Source organism: Heloderma suspectum, chromosome 13 (assembly GCF_057233095.1).
Source record: "Heloderma suspectum isolate Gila_16-S chromosome 13, 16-S_ref, whole genome shotgun sequence".
NCBI classification, from domain to species: Eukaryota; Metazoa; Chordata; class Lepidosauria; order Squamata; family Helodermatidae; genus Heloderma; species Heloderma suspectum.
The window spans coordinates 3585172-3603390 of NC_139470.1; the positions used below are offsets into that span (position 1 = coordinate 3585172).

General features: G+C 49.1%; 1 protein-coding gene across 1 annotated transcript in view; it reads right to left on the bottom strand.

The window, feature by feature from the left end:
* Window positions 1-2628: 2628 nt before the first annotated feature.
* Window positions 2629-18219, bottom strand: part of RPH3A (rabphilin 3A) — a 62041-nt gene continuing 46450 nt past the window's right edge. Inside the window, exons 13-19 of the mRNA XM_084820319.1 lie at window positions 17153-17262; window positions 15114-15240; window positions 13744-13800; window positions 11386-11537; window positions 9815-9896; window positions 8195-8291; window positions 2629-6822 (exon numbers count right to left, since the gene is read on the bottom strand). Coding sequence (XP_084676445.1) covers window positions 6692-6822; window positions 8195-8291; window positions 9815-9896; window positions 11386-11537; window positions 13744-13800; window positions 15114-15240; window positions 17153-17262 — 756 coding nt within the window. The 3' untranslated portion in view covers window positions 2629-6691. The remainder of the gene's footprint in view (window positions 6823-8194; window positions 8292-9814; window positions 9897-11385; window positions 11538-13743; window positions 13801-15113; window positions 15241-17152; window positions 17263-18219) is intronic.

Genomic DNA, 18219 nt, shown 5'->3' on the forward strand with positions numbered 1-18219 from the left:
GAGCGCTACTGTCCCCTGCTGCTCACTTTGAACATTGCAGCCAGGTCCTGGTTTTCTTCCCAGGATTCCTTTGGTTTGTTTCTAGCAGTCAAGTGAAAACAGATCTACCCAAACCTCTCTCCGAGCTCGTTCAGCTGACCCAGGATTCTTCTCTAGGCCGGGTGTTCAGGAAGAATCCTGTGTCCCCCTGAACTTTGTGTACCATATTATGGGCTGTGTTTGGCACTGATGCATGAACACATCATCTTGTGCTCCCTGGGAATTTTATTATTCTAATGTATCAAGCCCCCCGGCTGCCTGGTTTTGAGACCCTTAAACAGTGCAAGCAGACTTCTGGAATGCCAACATTTGGTTTGAATGTTTCATACTGGCCTGGATTTTCCCTGTATGAAGTACTAGGATTGTTTCAAACTGAGAGTAACGCCTGCTTTAAATAAACCTTAGTCAATCCATTTCTTTTAATGGAATAATCCACTGATTAATCAACTGAATCTGGACACATTCGAACGTGAACCCAACAAGCACTTTGAAGGACGAAAAGGATACTTTCTGTTCCTTTTGATGGTGCGTGCGTGGGTTGCAGCAGGATCCATCTGGGAAAGAGGCATCGCTTCCCGGCAGAGAGTGAAGGGTAGAGGGCATCTCACCCGTTGGCACCTTCTGCAGTCTGGGCGAACACCGTCACACAGCACCAGCAAACCCAGGCACCAGCTTAGAATCCCTCCTCTAGCTCCCTTTCCACAAATGTCTGGAAAATATTTGGCTTCAGAGAGCCCAGAGTTTACCACTTGCCTGGCTTTTTATTTCAAGCTGCTGTTTTGCCTCTGTTCCGATGACAGAATCATAGTCAGAAGGCACCTTGGAGGTCCTTTAATCCAACCCCCTGTTCAAAGCAGGTCCTGCAGTGCAGCATGCAGCTATAGCCTCCCGGTCAAATGAACTCTGCTTGGATGCCTCCCACAAAAAAGAGCCTACCACCTCCCAAAGAAGACTGTTCCATGACTGACTGGCTCTTAGCTCTCCTGTCTCTTTGACCAAAATCTGCTTCCCCGCCATTTCCACCCATCGGTTCTAGTCCTGCCCAGTGGATGCCCTGCAACGTTCTCTGTTGCCAGTCTCAGAAAAGAGCCTTGGGGGGCTCAATAAAGCCCACCTCAAAGGAGAGTTGAGTTTGACAAGACCCCAAAGTCTTACGCCAGCTCAGATTGAAACCTGAGCTGGAGAAATTGCACATGGAGAGAATTAAGAGCATGCAGGGGCAAGAACCTGGTGGGGGGAGCCCATCCCAGGTGGAGGCCCAGTGAGAGATAATGTCCTCACCCCCACAGCCTCTTACATCTCCCCTCATCTAATGTAGGAAAGCAAAGTCACCTTGTTGCATCAACTGGGGGCGGGGGGTCAGAAGAGGCTGAGGGGTGGATCATTTTCCCAGGGTTCAAATCAGCTCAGAAAAAATCTGAGGTCTTTCCCATGTTTTCTTTCTTTCCGAAGAGCTCAGATCATTTCTGAGTGTTATTTATTTATTTATGAACAATAAAAGACAGAAAAAGAATCAAAATACAGAATTAAAATATTTAAGATCTGGTTAGGTCAATAAAACCATGGCCAATCCATCAGGGGAGACTCATTTAAATAAACATGTCTTTAGCAGGTGCCAAAAACAAAACAGTGATGGTGCCTCCCTGCCATCAAGAGGCGGGGAGTTCCACAGGGAGGGAGCCAAGACCCTGCAGGCTGTATCCCGAGTGAACTCCAAACAGACCACAGATCCATGCAGAACCACCAGAAGCATCTCTTCTGATGACCGCAGTGACTGGCGGCTTGTGTGGGAGAAGGCACTCTCTCAGATACCCTGGTCCCAAGTTGTTTAAGGCTTTATACATCAGCACCAAAACCTTAAACCTGGCTGGTAGCAAGTAGGCAGCCTATGCAGTTCCCTCAGCAAAGGAGTTGCACCTTGAAAGGGGGCCATTCCCAACAACAGCCAATATGCTGCATTCTGCACCAGCTCCCGCTTCCAAATCAGCCTTAAGAGCGAGAGTTAAGAACACAAGAAGCGTTGTGCTGGATCAGGCCAAGGGTCCTTCCAGTCCACCATTCTGGTCACACAGTGGCCAACCAGATGCCTGTGGGAAATCCACAAGCTGGACAGGAGTGCACAAGCACCCTCCCGCCCATGTTCCCCAGAAACTGGTGTACACAAACTTACTGCCTCTGATACTGGAGGTAGCACATGGCCATCAGGACTAGCAGCCACTGACAGCCTTCTCCTCCATGCATTTGTCCAACCCCCTTTTAAAGCCACCTGAATTGGTGGCCATCACTACATCTTGTGGCAGTGAATTCCATAGCTTAAATCTGTGCTGTGTGAAGAAGCCCTTCCTTTCGTCTGTCCTGAATCTCGCAGCAGTCCACTTCATGGGATGGCCCCGCTGGGTTCTAGTATTATGGGAGCAGGAGAAAAATGTCACCCTATCCATTTTCTCCACACCAGGCATAATTCTGTACACCTCAGTTCATCGGAGGTGAGCTTGAGAGAGCTCAGCCACCTAAGCTTTGGCTTCAGCTGTACATGCGTGTTCTAGAAATGCTGCCGAATTATGACAAAACACAAGGCCGAGTGAGGTGTCCCCCCATTGTTCTCACTTTATTAAGTATGACATGAGTTGCGCAGCGGGGCTTTACACCTGCATGCAGTGGAAGACCAGGTAGAGTTTCTAGTCTTGGTGATGCGTTGGCTGTTAAATAGTTGTAAACGGTGTGGTTTTTAAAATTTCTTTGTGAACTCATTGCGTGCTTAACAGAATACAATTGTCAAGAGGAGGAGGTTGGGGGAGGGATATTTGGGGGTGGGGGGAAGGTGTTGCGCCATTCCTGATCCATATGTGCATGCTTTATTTACAAAGAAAGACAAAAGGGAGTCATTTTTCAAATGGTCATAAACTGTCGGGGGGCAGGGGGGGAACCATCTCTTGAAAATTGAGAAAAACGGTACAGGGGGTTATGGTTCATGTTTAAGATGGGAACTTTCACGCCGTGCTTACAAAACAGCATGGAAAATGGTGGAGTTCTGAGAAAACAGAGGACCTGCTCAAAGAGGATGACCTCAAATGGTACGTGGGACAGAGCGGGAAAGAGATGTTGAGATCAGGGAGCAAGAATTCCTACTTGGGAGATATCGGACTTTTCTCTGGATCTGTATCGGGGTCCAAAACCTCTTTCAGCCCAAGGCCCAAATTCCATTTCAGAGAAGCTCTCAGGGGCCGCATTCCAGCAGCAGGCACGGCCAAAGGCAAAATGGGCATAGCCACAGATACCTACAGATTTTCGCCTAAAGCTTTGACGGCCAGGAACTAAGCCTTAGGAGAGGCATTTCAACCTTTGAGAATGGGAAAAAAAAACCTGCACAAAACCCAGAAAAAACACCAAACTCTCATCAGTCAGGGAAAGGAGGTGGGGTCAGGGCAATCCAGGTTAGGATTTGCCCTAAATTCTGCACCCCTGAAGCTTAAATGGCCTTGCCTAGCACCCTCCTTCAAGGAACATATGACACCGATTTCAATCCCATCATGCATTTTGGAAACAAAGAGACGGCAGTCGCAAAAGCGGAGCGGCACTCTCTGTGGTGTCAAGTCTGCGCTAACGGTACACATGATCAGTCTTCATCATCTGATGCCATCTCGCGTAATGACCATTTCCCAGAATTCCATTGGGAGAGCCAGGGCAGTTGAGCCAGTTCTAAGTTTGATAGAGGGTGAAAAGTAGATATATACTTGTTTAGGCTGCATCTCACAGCCATCCATGCCATCCAGTGATCCAGCTACACCAGCCAGAGAGCTTCAGGATATTGACTAAGCATCCCAGGATATTGGCATGTGCTAGCAGTTCCTGAAGATCCACTGGATCAGGAACTCTGCACCACCATATTGCTGGAGATCCTCGCACAACGTTGCACCATTATTAGCTGGCCACCAGCATGGCAAGACTCCTGGATTGCTCTTCCTGTCCACTACAGGAACAGAAAATCCCAAATAGTTTTTATGAAGTTCCAGAAGCTTTAAAAACAAAAACATAACCCAAGACCGTAATAACCCAGAAGCCATCACAGAACAGCTAATATTTTGTGAATGCCCAGAAAGCTTTTGCTATTGGGCAGTACAGAAATAGCTTAACGTAACATAAAAATAATAAAAGTGTCACACACCGGATCCAACAGTTGGCATTGGTAAAAAATAGTTACCAAGATTGTTCACTTGAGCAAAGCACTTCGTTTTCAAGGACTGGAATATATATATATATATATGCAACATGGCCACACATATGCACACATACATATACTTATACATATATATATATGCAACATGGCCACACTGGGTAAAGAGGTTTGAATGCATGAGATCTCTGAGGGTCTGTATCAGCTTTCTCCAATCTGCTGCCCTCCAGATGTTTTGAACTTCAACTCCTACCAGCTGCAGTTAGCATAGCCAATGGACAGGAATGCTGGGAGTGGGAGTCCAAAACATTTGGAGGACACCGGAAGTTGGGGGCGGCTGTTTCTGTACTGCCCGGTTCAATGAGTAGAAATGAAACTTCCAGCTGGGATGAGACAGCTAGGCCATCTTTTCATAACGGTGCCCTTCTCAAAAGACCACAACAATTAGATTGTGTTTGTCAAAGACGATGAGAGCAATAAAGACTACTGGAAACACCGGAGGGATGACCAAGGGCTTGCTAATAATGGATCTGCTTCAGAGCAGGGCACAGATATCTGCCCCAGGTGTGAACTCAAAGTATCAGATCAAGTGCTCCGAAGCTCAGGTGGGTGGATGCAGGGACCCACTCTCCGAGGTGTTCTCTCTGCCTCAGCAAAGGACCATCGCTCGGTGGTAGCACCCCTGCACTGCATCCTGAAGATCCCCAGTTCAATCCCCAGCATCTCCAGTTAAGAAGGGGGCAGGTAATGGAAGGACCCTTCTCAGACTGAGACCCTGGATAGTTGCTGCTATCAGTCAGGTTCAGCAATCCTGGGCCAGATGAGGCAGCATGCTACGTTTCTCAGAGGTGCTCAGTTTCTCTGTCCACCTGCCTGGGAATCCCCCATTTCCAAGGCACCAGATAAGATTGCTTGTTGTAGGAGTGGGGAGAAGTCAACGTCGTGCCGGCATCACTTGTCCCACCACCGCCCATGGCATGTTTCTCCAGGAATCCTCTTGGGAGACCAACACAATGCTATCGGGCAAAGGCTTTTGGTTTCCAAACAAAGATACAGCCCAGGAAGAACGTTGGCAATGAAATGCTTGCCAAGCTTCAAACCGCAGTGAGTCCTGAACCTGGAAGGCATTGGAATGGGATTTCAACTGGAACACCTGCTAAAGAACATTGGGAAACCAGCCAGACCAGCAAGAGGCTCTCTTGGACAGTGGCAGTCCAGAGTGGATCATGCGATACTCCTTGATCTTCATAAAAGCTTCCAGATTAAGTATTAGGCATGCTCTTTGGTCTGAGCAAGAAGAGATGTAGCCATCAAATGTTCTACGCAAGCAACGGACAAGAAAGCACCACCTGTTCAAGCTGCCTTTCCCTCTGGTATGTTCAACCATCAGAAGCCACGCTAACTTCCAGAGGAATGCTGGCTGGCTCTCCTTTTTCCTGATATGCGCCACAAACAATAGGATGTGAACCATGGGAAATATCTACTAGATGAGTCCTGTTGACATGAGCATGTCTTCTGCAACAGCACAGAGGTGGCGGGAAAGAGGAGGACCACATGGAGAGGTTTTGGATCAGCCCTCCAGCCCACACAGTTGTCAAGCGGGAAAGGAGGAGCCCCGGTCTTTCCCGCTTCAAGTGTCGAGGTGATGTGCTGTGAAACGCTCCCGTGTGCCCTCAGAAATGAAATTGGGCATTCTCAGAATTACAGAGATGGCAGAGGGTGGGAAAGGCAGAGCTGAAAGAGCCAGTACTAGGTGAGGCTAAGAATCAGAGACCCGAGTGGAACTGTCCTTTCGGTTATTGCAGTGAAGGAACTGGTTTCAAAAGACTCGCGCTACCCGGCAGTTTTTGTTTTCTTTTTCATCAGCTGCCCCCATGCTCAGAGCAGCCAGACCAAAGAACCATAGCCGTGCATTTCCCGTTAGCGATGCTAAAAGTATTTCAGTTCCACAAAGAGAAGAGGAATGCGTGGAACAGAGCAAGAGGCCTTTCCGCATGCAGATATGGAAACTGGAGGAAGGAGGGCAGGGGTTCAAGGGCACTTCAAGAACAAAGACCTTCGGCAGAGAGGAGAAAGCGCGCCGGTGTCTGGGGGGGGGGGGCGCTGTCTGTAGCTGCTGAAAAGCAGAGGCCAGACCCAATGACTTTCAGTGCTGGGCTATCGCTTAAAAAAAGATCTGTGCATCAATTAACCCTTGGCAGGAGATGGTCACAATGGTGGTAGGAATGGGTCACAATACAGAACATAAAGGAGAACCAGATTTACCCTTGATGTGAAAAGAGCAGAGGAGGAGGACGAGGAGGACGAGAAAGGAAAGCAGAAGGAAAAGAGAAGAAGGGTGGCAGTTCCTGTGAAGGGGGCAGGAGACGTGGGGGAGATCTTTTCCCAGGAGTGAAAGGAATACAAATGTGTTGGAAGACAAGATGTTTGGCCGTTTACAAGGGGTTGGCCGAGGAGGGTAGGCATCAGGGGTGCCCGCTAATCACTGGCCACGTGGCTCTCGTTCTGTAAGGCGTGCCAGCGCTCGATCTTCTTGTCCTTGTTCTTCAGGCACTCGTACCAGTGTTTCAAGCGTTCGCCTTTGGCTGTGATGCCCAGCTGGCACCCACCTGCGAGAGAGAGAGAGAGAGCGGGGGGGGGGGAGAGGAGCCCCTTTTAAGGTTATGTCTGCACTAGCTCTACTTGAATATACCCCAAAGAGCTGGTGTGCTGGACACATCATCACATGTGCCGCCCCAAATTAGCGCCCCACTTCCAGGCCATCTCTTTATTTAGCGTGGAAGTCAGCATCTTATTAATCTGAACCTCAAAGTTGTCCACTGTCCTGTGTAGCTGGATGAACTAGTGCCAGCAGCACCACCACCCTTCCTACCCTGCACGTCCCTCCTCTCAGCCCATTGTCTTCTTTCTCCTCCTCCACCATCAGAAGTTTTTTTTCCCTCCTTAAAAAACCTGATCACACACACACCGCTATCCACCCGCTCCCTGCAATGCCAGCGTCAGTGCATGCGTTTTGTTTCGGAGGGTTTATTTTTCTCCCTTAACTTTGCTCAGCCCCAGCTGCTCTCCACGGACACAGAGGATCGACTCCTGTTTCCCTTTTTAACTGTCTAGCACAAACACCAGTGTCTGTGCGCACGGCTGTCTCTGTGCAGATTTTGCTGCTGTTTTTTAAATCACCCGAGCCAAAGAAGAAACCCCCGTCCTTTGCGACACTGGTGGTGCTAGAGACACAACAATATTAGGTATAGATACACACACACACATTTCGTTTGTATGATGTCAGCACACCAACAGAGGACATCTCAAAAGCAATTCACAGTTCAGTCGTACACATATTTCCTCAGAAGTAAGTCCCAGTGCATTGAATGGGATTTGCTCCCGAGTGAGTGAGTTGAGGACTGGAGCCTAAAGCATCTCTTGGGAAAGAAACCTGAGAATTAGGCCCATCCCTTAAAATTGTAAGAACCTAAACACTCAACGGTTTCACCCTCCCCCTGCAAAACACAGGCCTCTAAACCCCGCAGTGAAGAAAACAAACAGTCACTGTTTGCAGGGCTGGCATCGAAGGCAGGCAGCGCCCCAGCAGGGGCCCTCTGATGAGACTTGCTCCTCCTCTCCCCATTGCAACCTTCCGCTTCTCCTGCCCCTCGCTTCTCCTGCCCCTCGCTCTGGCCCAGACAACGGTGGTGGGAGGGAGGAGGAGCAGGAGATGCCACGGCCACCTTGCTCCCTGGCTGGCTCCGTACCTGTCAAGCAAGCCAGAGGTGGCATGGAGGAGAAAGAGGGGAGAGCCAGCGCAGCGGGGGCAGCGGTGGTGAGACGGCGGACTCCCTGAGGGAGGGGCCCGGGGAAGGTGTCTTGCCCAAAGGATCCCCCAAGCCTGGAGCTCGCACGGACTGTCTGCTAACATTCATTTACATTATTTATATACCACTCCAACGTCAGAAGATTTCTGCCATCGTCGATGGAAGCACTCACCAATATAATCATTGGATTTGCCAATGTCATAATCCCAAACCGATATATCGAGCGATTTCTTGGCAAGGTCGCCGTGCTTGATATCGTAGAAAAATTCCTATCGAAAAGGCAAGATTGACACGAGGCATCAAGAGGCAAAAGAGAACTTTGCAAAAGGGAAGAACTGAGGGCAGTGAGGCTCAGGGTGGGCAAATCTGTCACGTTCAGTTTCTCATTTTTCCAGTCTTAAATGCACTTCATCTCAAACTTCGAGAAGTTCTCCAGTCTTATGTTTGGTTCAACCTAAACCTTGAGCATTTTAAAATTTAAGTTTGCATAAAAATTCATAAGCACTTTTATGCACCTTTCCTTAAGATATGCATTTTTGTATACATTTTAACCTAATATACGCATTTTCGCAAGCAATTCCTCCAATCTAACGCATTTGTTTTCCCTTACATATGCTTTTGTTGTATGCATTGTTTGATTGGAGAAACCCACTGCAAAATTTGGGGAAGTGTGATTTTTGAAGGATAACTGGGTGTTCATATGGTGGTTCTAAACTACAAATTTGGGTAAGTTTGCATTATACTGCAAATTGAATGAATTTCTCTCCTTGCCCCATCCCTAAGTGGGATTTGGCAGCTGACCTTTAGAGAGGGGGGATTGAGGTCTTGGCTGGGGGCGGGCAGGTTGCCTCAGTCTGTTTCTGGTCCATGTCAGTTTGGCATGTGTTCATTCATAAACCCATTCCCAGACTGGTCTGCAAGGTTTTTGTTGATTTTTGAAAGGAAGAAAAAGGATAAAAATTAGCATTTTTATTTATTTTATTCATTCAGTGTACGTATTCATTTTTGTATCCTGACCTCCTTCCAGTTCTGGAACACAGGGCAGCTAACAACCCAAGATAAGAAAACAACCATAAAAATAAAGATCAACGACACTTACATTTAAAAAAAATACCATAAAATAGCAGTGATCAGTCTCTCAGGGGCCGCACATAAAACACTATACATCAAGGGTGCAGAACCCTATGCCTAGGAGCCAGATTTGGCCTGCCTGGGACCCAATCTGGCCCTCCAGGGTCCCCCAGAAGGCCACGCCCCTTCCCCTGGCTCCACCCCCTTTCCCTCAACCACCAATCATTAGGTGGTTTCCGGTTTTGTGCAGTTTTCCTCCCATTCTAAAAGGCTGACGTGCCTGTCGTGGAACTTAGTGAATGGCTGGAAAAGCTTTAAGCTAAAATATGCTAGTATTTTTGACCCCACCCACCACTGCAATGCGGCCCCTGAGAGCTTCTCTGAAATGCAATATGGCCCTCGGGGTACAAATACCTGGACAAATTAAAATGTCTCCAGCCAAAACAGTTGTACTGTGGGGGAGACCTCATGCCATCTGGGAGGGAATTCTGTAGATGGGGCGTCTGTACTGGTTAAGTACTCCCCCTAAGGCTTCCCCAGTGTGAATCCCCCCCCCCCGCCCCCAAGCAGTTTTTCTTTTTAAAAAAGAAGAAACCGGCATTGGGATAGTGTGCCGTTACACATTCCACGTTGTTACAGCCTATCTGGATAATGGGCTCTGAGAAAATTGTGGAGGGCTCTGAACAGGGCACAGGGCAGGTGAAGATGGGCCCAGGCTCACCTCGTTGAACTCCGGGTTCAGCGTCTTCTTTTTAATCTGCGTCTTGTGCTTCGCTTTCTTGCCCATGTCAGGCTTCAAGCAACTGAGAACGAGAAAATGCGGACATGTCTTTGGAGCGCGAATGATTAAGCGAGCCGGCTCCTGAGATGCCAGTACCTCGCCGAAGGGAAGCGCAAGCGCTCGAGGGTCCGCAAGGTGACGCTGATGCAACACCCAGCACAAATCAGGGGGTGAGTACCAGGCCAGCAGGCGGGGGGGCTTTCCAGCCTGTCCAGCTGAGAAATAAGGTGGGGGGGAATCAGAAAAATTCCAGCCAGAATGGCAATTTTGCCACCCCTCCCCAACCTGGTACCCTCCGGACAGGTTCAACTACAACTCCCATCAATCAGAGACAGCTTGGCCAAGAAATCCCATTATTCCCAGCCACGCCAGCTGGGGAGGATGGGAGTTTTCATCTGACACATCTGGAGGGTTGGGCAAGACTACATTATGCTTGCAAAGGTGGCTTCCCCTCCAGCTCCAAATCTGCAGAATCAGGTCGTGCTGCGGGAGGCATTTGCAGGGAACAGAAACTCTCCCCTGTAACTTTCCACGCAACCCCGCCTTCCATTCAACCCTCCTTCGCAGCTGCTTTTGCCCCCGAACAAGCTTCCTTCTGCTCCCGGGGCCTGGCTGGGGAGGGCAGGAAGCGGCTAGCGGGGACAGGGAGAAGCACCTCCACACACACCCCCCGCACTTTCTCCCTTGCAATGTTTGTTCCCACATTCACATTATTCGGCAAACATGGGGCGGGGGGCCTGCACTCACTGGCCTAACGTCTCACTCAGGCCTCAGTTGATCTGAAACCCAGTTGCACAACCCCTCTGGTAAATCCTGGTGAGCAGCAGGACTCTGGAAGTCAAGGGCTCGGTCACACACCCTCTAGAGGACTCCTCTTTGGGAGCTGCCAGCGTCTGGGGACCTTGAGGCAGATCTGGCGTATCCTGGGCCCTTGGGGGAGACAGCCATTGGCCCCAAACTTCATGGCATAGTTTGCCCCCCTCAGACTCGGAGGCAGTTAGCCAGTGGCCGCCTAGCCCCAGGGAGCCCAGGCATCAAGAGGTCCAGGCTCAGTCAGCTGCCAGAGGCAGAAGGGCCCCCTGGGGAATAAGGACTCCTCGTGAGTAAAGGTGTAGGGCACTGCTCATGAGTACACCTTTCCTCAGGTGGTGCTGGTGGGCTCTGAAGGCTCAGCCTTAAAAGTTTTCCATTCCAGACATGAGGTACTGGAACCAAGTCTGAGGACCCACTCCCTGACGTGTACTTCCCTGCTGTCCCAGCTCTTCTTTGGATTTCCTGAGTTTGGCTTTTACTGCACGCAGAGCTTGCTTCTGACTTGACTCTGCCCGGACCCCTGGAACTCTGTCCTGGCACCAGCGCCAGCAGGACAGGCTCCCCTGTTCCTGTTGCCAACGTTCCAGGCCAGACAAGAACTCGTAGGACAGAGCCGAGTGTTTTCTGGGCATCCTCCAAGAAAGCGCATTACAGCCGAGCCTGTTTGGAGCTGGTGGAAACAGAGAACTGGAACGTACATTTTCACGAAGGGGTCTGAGTAGCCATTGGCATCCATGGCCGCCAAGTGGACACAACGCACAACACCAACAATGAGGCCCCCTTTCTGGGTGCTGTACATGAGGGACACCAGAATCTTTCCCCGTTCCTCCACGTCGCCAACTTGGCCCACCTGTGGGAAACAGAAGGGTGCAGGGAGGGAAAGAGTCTGCATTTGGGACAGAGAAACACATCCACCCCACAAAGCCATAGAAACCATATTCAACAATGACATTGCCAGAGGACAGCCTTCCCCGGGTGGGCGCCCTCCAGATGTTTTGGACTACAACTCCCATCAGCCCCATTCAGCATGGCCGATGGTTGAGGATGCTGGGAGCTGTAGTCCAAAACATCTGGGTCAGGCACCAGGTTAGGGTCTGCCGTAGTATGTTCAGGAACTCAAGGGCGTCGTGATGGCCTCGATTGTTTGGAACTGGATGAACCCCCTTCTGATCCCATCACTCAGTAATGACTTACCGACTCAACAATGCGGACTCATGGATGGCTTCCTCCATTAAGCACTATCTCACTGGAGGCAGAAACATGCGCACCTCATCCATCCACAGGGACCGAGCCCACAGTGGCTGTTTCACACATTCAGATGGTCACTGAGTGTTGTGGTTGTCGAGTGATAAGCATGCAAGCATGAATTGGTGCCCAGGGGGTGGGGGTGTTCCCTGGATAGTTGTTCCAAAATGTGGGAAAATATAAATCAGGCCACATGAGGGTGCTATATGCAAGAGAACTTCATAGCAGGTGCGGGAGGGATTTGGTCTGCAAGGCTGTGGTATGTCATCCTGATTTCTCTGTACATCCAGCTAGCTGCTCTCTGTTTTGTTCACTCAGGAGCCCCACTCATAGAATCACAGAATAGTAGGGTCGGAAGGGGCCTACGAGGCCATCGAGTGCGACCCCCTGCTCAATGCAGGAACCCAAGTCAGAGCATCTGAATCATCAGAGCACTCTGAATTAATCACTCCTCGGTGTCTCCCCAAGGTTCACTGCTTGCTGCACAATCCCCTGAAAACCACAGCAATGGGAGGGAGAAAATGGACGCTCCACCCATGAATTGCTGACCTGGAAGATTAAATAAATCCATTTCCATCGGCTTCCAACAGCTAGATCTTCCCGGACCAGTTTAGGCTCAGTTTTTGCGCTCTCATATACCCAGAGAGGTGCAACCCCCTACATCTGAAAAGCCACATCATGGGCTTTGCCAGCTTGATCACCATGCATGTGTGATCTCGGCAACAAAAGGGGAATGCTCCTAAGTGGCTGCAGCTGGTCCCCTGCATGGGCGCCTCGCCTGCTAGGGGGGGCATCTCAGACCTGGACTCTGCATGGGTGTGTGCTCATGCACGTGCAAAACAGCCATTTGCAGCTTGGAATGGATAAGGCAGAGAGACGGCAGGAAGTGAGTTTCTTGCCGGAGTTTGCTGAAACTGGGAGTCCAGCCTGAGGAAGCGGACAGGCACAAGCTAGCCTTTGGGGTTCTGCTACGTGCTGGAAGAGTGCTTGCTTGCTTCCAATAGGCTCTGCTCCAATGTCTGTAAATAAAGAAAGTCTTGCAAAGACACCCAAGTCTCCAGCACTCTCTGAAAGGAGAGGCGGGGTCTACCCGTCAGCCTCCTTTAGCCACTCAGATCATGAGTAGGATCTGGCAGTTAAGGCAGGCTAAAGGATTATTGCTAATCCATATTAAACAATCTGGAATATGCATTGTTGGACAATACAAATTTTCCGGAGCGATTGTCTGTGATGTCACAGACGGGCCAAGGAAGGAGGCAGAAGAAGCCTAGGAAGAAGGAGGCAGGGTCTAAAGGACGCGGTGGACCACGTAAAGCAGCACGCCCAGGAAAGGAGAAGTGAACGGAAGTCACGAGCAGGGATGAGGAGTCCAGAAAGGCATATCGAAAAGGGGACAACTCAAATCTTAGGCCTCTAGCGGATGTTAGGGGCAGAATTTATTCACTCTCTGATCCCTTCCAATGTCTATACAATGGTCTATATACCAAGGGCTTGAGATGGGAAAACCTCTAAACCAGGGATAGGCAACCTAGCACCTTCCAGATGTTTTGGACAACAAGTCCCGTGAGCCCCAACCATTGGCTGGGACTGATGGGAGTTGTAGTCCAAAACATCTGGGGGGTGCCAGGTTGCACCAAACTAATGATCAGTTCAAAAGGAAATGGATATGGAAATATTGATTATTACGTATATCAGCATGTGTAGTTTGCTAGCAGAAAAATTAAAAAGCCTAATGTTTCTCCTTGATAGGTTAGCTCTGGCCAGGGAAAGCCAAACAAGACCTATCAGCAGCTCAGACGTGAACATCTTACCTCGTCTTCATACAAGGCCATTCCGCGCGAGGATCCAGTCGTCCCCGCACGCTTCATCTGAGGGTTGGTGATGAGTGGAAAGGAGGGGAGGGAGGGAAGGGTTCATTTAAGATCAGCCTTCCCAGCCTGGCAGCCACTAGAAATGTCAAACTACACATCCCAGCATGCCCAGCCAACTGTTGCAGCGGACCCCATTTCTGGACAGCCTCCCCCCCAACCCGCACATAAGAGAGAAGATCATCCTTGCTGCCCATGATTTTTGTAAGCACTTCGTCTAAAAGTAATTAGCAGCTGCTGTTGTCGCTGTTGTATTTAAATGGTTGTGCAACCCCTGCTGGGACATAGTGCCCAACAGATTTTGTTCTTGGAAATGCACACCTCCAAAGGGAAACATCCTCCCTCTCCACGTTACTTTCAGGCAGGCATGCAGAGCCTCAGGCTTCCCCAGATGGCCACGCCCCTTCCCTGACCCCTAACCCCTTTCCCCCAAACCCTGATCCTTTGGTGGTTCCCAGCTGTTGCACAGGTCCCCCTCCCCCATTCTCCGAAGGCCTCGTGGCTGGCAGTAAGGGCTTGGAGCGACAATATGCTGATATTCGGGGTAGTCTGGCCCTGCCCCCTTTGTCTTTGGCCCCGCCCACCCCTGGAATGCAGGCCTCGAGAGCTTCTCCAGAGTGGAATTTGGCCCTTCAGTGGAAAGAGGCATCCACTTGGCATGGAAACATTTCCAAGTCCAGTCTCTGGCATCTCCAGTCAAAAAGGAGTCCGGGAGCAGGCAATGGAAAAGACTCTTCTCTGCTTGAGACTCTGGAGAGAGACTGCCAGTCGGAGTAGAAATCAGAGGGCTATTTACTTACTTATTACATTAATATCCCACCTTCCTTCCATCGTGGAACTCAAGGTGGCTACGAGGGTTCCCGGGGGGTCTCCCCTCCAAGCACAGACCAGACCTAGACTGCTCAGCTTCTGCAAGGCGGCTGCCTCACGTGCCTTCAGACCATGTCTTGCATTCAATGGACTCATGGTCTGCGTAGCCTTACACGTTCCTCAGAAACAGCCACACAGCTCAGAGGAAGGAAGAGCAGCTGCTTCGCCTGCAGAGGGCCCCAGGCCCAGGCCCTCACGTTAGCCCCCCACCACTAAACAGAGGCCGCTCTCCTGCATGCCCTAGGCTCATTCAGTAACAGGAAGAGCTCATTGTCCCTTTGGTCTGACCTGGACCTCCTGCCAAGCATCTGCAGCCAGGCGGTCCACCTCTCCTGCTCTCTCCATCCCGGCCTCCACTCTTTTCCATGCTACAGAGCATGTGTGCTCAGTTTAGCAAACAGCCACAATGGGCGCAACAAGAAGGGGTGGTGAAAGAAATGTACCGGGATGACTCTTTCCAAGCAGATGTTGAAATTCTTTTTCTGGTTGGCCTTCAGTTTCTTCAGAGCCACCCTCGTCTCCCCGATGAATTCGTTGTGACCAAACTTGTCCTCGTCACACACGGAGATCCTGAAAGTAACAAGGAACAGCTAAATACATATATAGATTATTTATTGTTTGTTTGTTTGTAAATAAATAAAGAGGCTCTCGTCCAGTCCTGCTACGGGAAATCCTTTCAACTAGAGATGCCAGGGATCTGGAAATCCAGATTGCTACTGGAAATGAGGAGACTAGAGATGCCGGAGATCAAACCTGGATCAAATATGGAGCATATCTATAAGATAGATAGATAGATAGATAGATAGACAGACAGACAGACAGACAGACAGACAGACAGACAGACAGACAGACAGACTGACTCTCACTCATTCCTACTACTGGAAATCTTTTCAACTAGAGATGCCGGGGATCAAACCTGTGACCTTTTGCATGCAAAGTATGGGCTCCATGACTGAGCCTCTGTGGTCCTTCGACATGTAGATACAACATTTTGCCTCCTAATCTGGTGTACTAGGTGGTTGACTACATTGACATCAGGATAGCTGCAGGCCTATATATAAACCAGGGGTAGACAACCTGGTGCCCTTTGACTACAAGTCCCATCAGCCACAGCCAGCATGGCCAGTGGTCAGAGATTATGGATACACCTATTCCAAAAGTATCTGGAGGACACCAGATTTGTGTGCCGCTGACTTAAATCCATCATTGGCAGCTGGATTTGTTGAAGCAGTTGGAAGGGGTGGGTCACACCAACCTCTACCTTCTCAAAAAGTGACATCCTAATTCCCCCACCCCATCACCCCATTACCAAACTTGTAGCTGTTGCTACCTCCTCCTCATGTTCCTCCCCTCTTTGTTGCCTGTGGCTGGACTTCCACCCACAAATATTTCCCAAGCTTCTTGTTGGATTAGTGGCTGGGTCCTGCCATCTTGGATATGTCCCTCTCATGGCCAGTGAGGCCACCACAATTCGTTCCATTCAAGAGAGTGGCACAGTTCAATGCAAAAGTCTTTGTGCCACCACATCTCAGCAAGATCTTCAAAGCTGCTTTGCAAGAGGCTGCTTGCTTGTCATGATCCCCCCAGCTCTTGGACCTTCCACTGGGCAGCAGAGGATTCTGTGGAAGATGAGGCACAGGCTACTTCCTTAGGGGTAGGGATGTAGAGAATTTCATTTTTGCTCACAAAACATGCAAACATGCCCCTTTCAAAGCTCCAAACATGAGCACGAGAAGGTGTCCACCAAAAATATTCACAGATTGGCGAACACATGCTCGCATTCATCTCATTCCAAGTTTGATTTGGGCAAATTTCCTAGTTTGCACAAATGTTCTCAGTAGACTGATTCAGCCCCACTTTAGTCTATGGAGGAAATCTGTGCAAATTTGGGGAGATTTGCACAAATCTCCCATTAGATTGCAGCTCGATTTGTGCAAATGTCCAGTTTGCAGAGCAAGCCGTGATCACAAGTGCAAACGGGAACTGGGCACGAGATGAACAGCAGGATGATGTTCAGAGAATCCTAGTGATCTTGAACACTCCTCGTTCACCCCTCTCTACTCAGGGGTAGGACACTCAGTGCCTTATTCAGGGCCCTCGCAGCCAGAGGACACAGCCCTGCCATCAACTCAGAGGTTGAGCCCCAACAGAACTATCTCCCCAGCCTCACAAAAGTCTCAAAATCAGATGAGGGCCCTTTAAGAGTCCAGCCAGCATCCAACAGGAGCAGAGCTGACCACACTAAAGGTCTACATGAGGCTTCAGTTGGCTTCAGCTCCCTGCTAAGATAACAGCCTCCTATTGTAGTAGTAGGAGAAAGTTCAAAACAGCAGGATCCACTTGGTGCTGCTATCCAAAGGCCTGTTTTCTTCCACCTTGATCTGAGTTTGAAGAGAGGAGCCCCAACATTTGACTCAGAGCTTGAAACTTAACTCAGCCTGCCGCTAGTCCAGGTACCCCCAAGTCAAACCCTTTATCTTGCCTTAGTGTTTTCCTCTGCATGTCCTCCTCCGTGATGCCATGATAAACCAGGGTCTCATTCCATATGGGGTTCCGGGTATTTCTCAAAGTCTTGGTCCTCAGTTTGTTTGACTGCCAATAAACAAAAAAAAAAAAGCAGTAACTAAAACTGGCATGTATCACCTTGAACACATACTCCATCCAGACTGGAAAGGTTCAAAGAGGAAAAGCTTTCCTGCTATCCAACCATCACGTCTAACGGACTAGGTTAAGCCACTTTGGAATCAACTAAATTTGTTTTAGTGTACAATGCAACACTCTATATTTTAATAGGTATTTTTATTTTGTTGGTTTTATCAGACACTCTTAATAAGGCATCCAAAAGGAAATTGCAAAACGGCCTTCATAAACTTAGCTGTGCCATGGGAATTTTCTTCCATAGAATAATGCTCCAGCGGCCTCATTCCAAATGAGCGACTAACCAATCTAGCAATTTTGGTTTCTCCTTTTTCCACTCATAAATTCTGCCTCTCCCAATTTCGTGATTAAAAAAAAAAAATCATGAAAACTCATATGCATTTTTGCATGCATTGTCCCTAATAGGCAGATTTTGTATGCATGTGCCTAAAATACCCATTTTGCAAGCACTTTTCCTAATATAATGTATTTTAATGTTATTTTCACTTACGTATACATTTTTATGTGCCCTTTAATAACATAATATAACCAACAGCCAATGTGGTAGTGGTTAGAATGTTGGATTGGGACTCAGGAGATCTGGGTTCCAGCCCCACTCAGCCATGAACCTCACTGGGTGACTCTGGGCCAGTCACTGACTCTCAGCCTAACCTACCTCACAGGGTTGTTGTGAGGATAAAGGGATAGAGAGGGAGAGGATCATGTAAGCCACCTTGGTTTCCTTTCAAGAGGAAAAAAGGCAGGACATAAATGTAATAAATAAATAAACAAACAGATTTTTGTACGCATTTTTTAATAGAAGAACTCCACTGCAAAATTCAGAGTGGAACGAATTTCAAAAGGTATATGGGTGTCTGCATATTGGTCTGGAAAGAGCAAAATTAGGTATGT